Consider the following 4,132-nt stretch of genomic DNA (forward strand, 5'->3'; position numbering starts at 1 on the left):
TGTACTACGTTTACTAATATATGTATTACATTTACTAATATATGTATTACGTTTACTAATATATGTATTACATTTACTGATATATGTATTACATTTACTGATATATGTATTACGCTTACATGTTTGGATATATTACATATATGTTTACGTTGGCTTGAAAAATTAGACTATATTTGTTATATGGATGGATATAGTTATAACTGGATAGATGGGTATTCTGCAAGATGGGTTCATAAATATGTGACTATGTATAATGAGTACCTCTGGAGGGGGCTGTGGTTGAGGAGGGTGTGGGTTCTTGTCATCCTGGTGGGGGTCATCCTTATGAGGGTCATCAGGGGGGTCATAGAGGGGTCCAGTACGGTATTTGTCACTCAGGCTACGACCTGGCCTGCCATCCGGAGATCCCCGCTCTTCGTTGTCGTCATTCTCGTGGTTATCATAGTCTCGCTCTCGGTGGTTACGTCGTTCATCAGTCGATTCGTTGTAAGATATGCGCTCATCCCGGGAACGGCTCCGGTCATCACGGGATTCCCTGGAGTCTTTTGAGTCACGGCGCTTGTAATCGTAAGAATCATAAGAGCGCTCACGACTGGATCTAGCATCACGGGTATCTCGCTGAACACGTTTATTAGTTTTAGGTGTTACTTCCAGTCGCTCTCGGGACCCAACACGGCGTTCTCTGAGAGGCGCAGCATCTTCCAGCACATCTGGAAGTCCCCGTCGTTGGGTATGGTAGTCTTCATGAACCTCCCGCTGGGGGTGGTAGTCATCCCGAACCTCCCGCTGGGGGTGGTAGTCATCCCGAACCTCCCGCTGGGGGTGGTAGTCATCCCGAACCTCCCGCTGGGGGTGGTAGTCATCCCGAATCTCCCGCTCTTCACTGTGCCGTTTGACTTTGGGTTCTTCACGTCGATCATCAATGTCGTTTTTACGGTCATCTCTGTGATCGTCCTGAGGAGAGGCTCTTTCATCAGAGGAGGTACCGCGGAACTCTTTGAAGTTAGCAAGTGGATCAACATTGGGGTCGTCCTGAGGCCGAGGGTCGTAGAAAAACTTGATCTTGATTTTCTTTTTCTTCTTCTTCTCCTTTTCCTTTTCCTTTTCTTCCTTGTGTTTAGCCGCAGCTTTACTGGCACGTTCCTTCTCCAGATTATTCTTCTTGTTCTTCTCAATGGTGGGAGGGTCCTTGTGAGTGGGAGTGTCCCTACCCTTGCGTGTGGGTGTGGCTTCACGCGACACTTGGTTCTTCTCCCGTACAGGCTTTTGAGGGCGCGAGAGGCTGTCTTTGTCACGTGGTTCATGGGTGTGGTAATGTTCTGTTACAGTTTCTGAATGTCGCGACCGGTGATGGTGGTTGGAGACGCGGGTGACAGTGGTTGACTGTGCTTGATTTGAGACCACCAAGGACTTCCTTCCAGTGTCTTCCATGACGAGGCTGAGGGCATCTACTTCATCGATGGTCAAAGGTGTCATCTCCTCTGGCCGGTAGGGCATCACGCCACTCTCTTGCAGTGGTCCCAGTGGCCGCCTCAAGTGAGTTTCTTCCTCCTCTTCTTCCTCCTCTTGGAGCTTCTCCCGCTGCATAACCTGGTCTCTGATCCTGGCTAGTGGGTCCACTGTTGGCCGCCGATATTCTGCCTCAGAGTCAGAGGTGTCAGACAAGAGTGGCACCACATTTCGGCGAGGCTGACGGGTGGCAGATACCCGAGGTGGTGGTGATGGGGACCGATCAGTTCTGCCAAAACCATGGTTTACCTGACGCACGAGAGACGCTGAAGTCAGGTTGTTATGGATGTTGGTCTCACCTCGTTGCTGTTCTCTCTGGTTAGTGAAGTAGTTTTGCTGTTTTGACTGTCGATAACTTGATGGCTGCGGTTGCTGCTTCGGCTCCTGCTGCTTCTCCTGCTGCCGCAGAGTCTGCTTCTGCACAGGCTGTTTTTGGTGGGTGGGCTGCCTTGTGGGCGAAGATGCAGGGTTTTTATGGGCCCGTGTGCGTGAGCGGGTGGGAGCCTTGGGCAGTGCCTCGGTCTGCACGCCCACTGATGACATGTTGATGTTGTTGTTTGAGTGCTCCTTGTACTCCTCCAGGTCATCGTGTATAAGGCGTCGCAAGTTGTCCTCTGGCACCTGGTAGCTCTCATATGCATCATCGTCATAGTCATCATCATCACGGCGATCATTTTGGTACTGATTCTTTGGGGGCGTGTCAATGTAAGGTGAGTGTTCGTCATACGGGTCATGGAAAGGTGAACGGCGATGGTCATGATGGTCGTCCTGAGTAATAATGATCTTAGCAGAGTATTCTCGCTCCTGGCGAGAGTTGTGATAATTTCTATCCAGGTCTCTGCGGCCATTGTTGTGAGGTGGACGTCCCTCGCGCTTGTTGACTTGGGCATACACAGGGGCATCTCTAGGTGGAGTGTCACGGGGAGGGGTAGGGCGGCCTAGGTCACGGGGAGGGGAGAGACGTCTGACGGTCTGAACAGAGGCAATGGGTGTCGTGCCCGTGTAGCTGAAGGGTTGATTGTTATTGTGGTTGCGGTAGCGGTCAGGCTCGAGAGTGCCCCTCTGTCCTGCCTCCATCTCATTGGTCTCAATAAGATTGTGGCGACGTAGCTCGTCAGCATCCTGGTTGAACATCTTGATTATGTTCCCTACCCGGGGCTTGTAAGATTGTTTATGCTGGTGGTTGTGGTGGCGGTGGTTGTGGTGTTGGTGGTCGTAATCGTCGTCGGTATCAGAGAGTGCTTCCGTTGGCAAATGACCCAATGACTTGAATCCCTGCAGGTGTCTGCCAGAGTCGTGACTGTTAATGTCTGCTAGGTTGTCTGCTGACTTATAGGCAGCTACATGTGCTGCTCGACTCAGGTTGTGGCCATCAGCATGGTACAAGTTCTCTACAGACTTGTAGCTGTGACCCTCTGGCTGGTACGTGTGGCTTCTGTCCTCGCTGTTGTTATAATATTGGCCGAGGTTTAGGTCAGGAACTGACTTGTGGGCGGCTGGGTGGTGTGCCCGGCGGGGCAGGGGTGGGGAGTCCTCCAGGTCTGTGTCTGGGAGGTGTTCGGCCGACTTGTGGCGGTAGGCGAGGGGTCCGCCGTTGGGTATGGGGTGATGAGTGGCACGGTTGACGTCGCCCTTCACTCGACGGGTGATGGGATTAGTGGTACGGGAAGGGGGAAGAGTCCTTTGCCGTGCTCGGCCCTCCCCGTTCAGCAGGTTAGTGTTCTTGCTGTTATTATTGTTGTTCTTAGCGTTATTGAAGAGAACGTTGTTGTAGGTGTGGTGAGCGAGGTTCTTATTATTTTTGTTCTTCGGGGGTCGATCAAGCGAGCGAGTATTGACGTCACAGTTGACGTGATCGAGCAACTTGACGAGGTGTTCAGCCTGCTGCTCTAGCTCTTGTGAGGAGAGCGACACCGGTTCCCGATGCACCTGGGAGCAGTTGGCCCACTCGTCTTCACGGAAGGGAGGAGTTCCACCTCGAACAAGCACCACAGAACTGCCCTTTCCTGCGGTCTTCTGACCTCGCGGTATGTGCTTCACTCCGACGTCTTTGTTGAATGATACCCTCTTGTCAGACCGCTCAGACCTCAGCGACTCAGTCCGGGCCACCTGCGATGACTCGGTGCGGGGAACCTGTAAATGGTTGTGGGATTGTGGTGGGCCGGTGGGCCGCACCGTGGGCATGGTGGAGGGCAGCCTCAAGCACGCCCACCACCCTCACCCAAGCAACCCATCACACGTCCACACGCCTCCAGCACTGTGTCGACTGCTGTAGTGTGCTCTGCCGCTGCTGCTGCTGCTGCTGCTGCTGCTTGTGGTGCTGCTACTGCTGCTCTACTGCTACTGCCTCTCACACCTGAAAAATACGACATATTATAGTCACCTTACCACAGACTTGCATTCACTGCATCAGGTATATTTTGCACATGTGTTCTTGTCTATGCACATATCCATGCATTGTTGTGTACATGTACTTGTATGTAGGCGTTATATACCCCCCCCCCCCCTCCAATCGTTTTCCTCACTATGACTGCTCCCCATCAATACCCTTTTCCTAAGAGGACAGAAAAATACTAAGCGAACTTTTTATCACATACGCTAAACCTAAACCATGTTGTCCAGC

General features: G+C 52.1%; 1 protein-coding gene across 3 annotated transcripts in view; it reads right to left on the bottom strand.

Moving 5' to 3' along the window:
• Nucleotides 1–3,860, bottom strand: part of LOC123764034 (zinc finger CCCH domain-containing protein 13) — a 24,866-nt gene extending 21,006 nt beyond the window's left edge. For 2 of the 3 annotated variants that reach the window (XM_045751529.2, XM_045751500.2), the window contains exon 1: nucleotides 262–3,860. In XM_045751529.2, coding sequence (XP_045607485.2) covers nucleotides 262–3,693 — 3,432 coding nt within the window. In that variant the 5' untranslated portion in view covers nucleotides 3,694–3,860. The remainder of the gene's footprint in view (nucleotides 1–261) is intronic. The other variant, XM_069339554.1, reaches the window with a different exon arrangement.
• Nucleotides 3,861–4,132: the final 272 nt, after the last annotated feature.

The sequence above is a fragment of the Procambarus clarkii genome, chromosome 5, assembly GCF_040958095.1.
Source record: "Procambarus clarkii isolate CNS0578487 chromosome 5, FALCON_Pclarkii_2.0, whole genome shotgun sequence".
Lineage (NCBI taxonomy): Eukaryota > Metazoa > Arthropoda > Malacostraca > Decapoda > Cambaridae > Procambarus > Procambarus clarkii.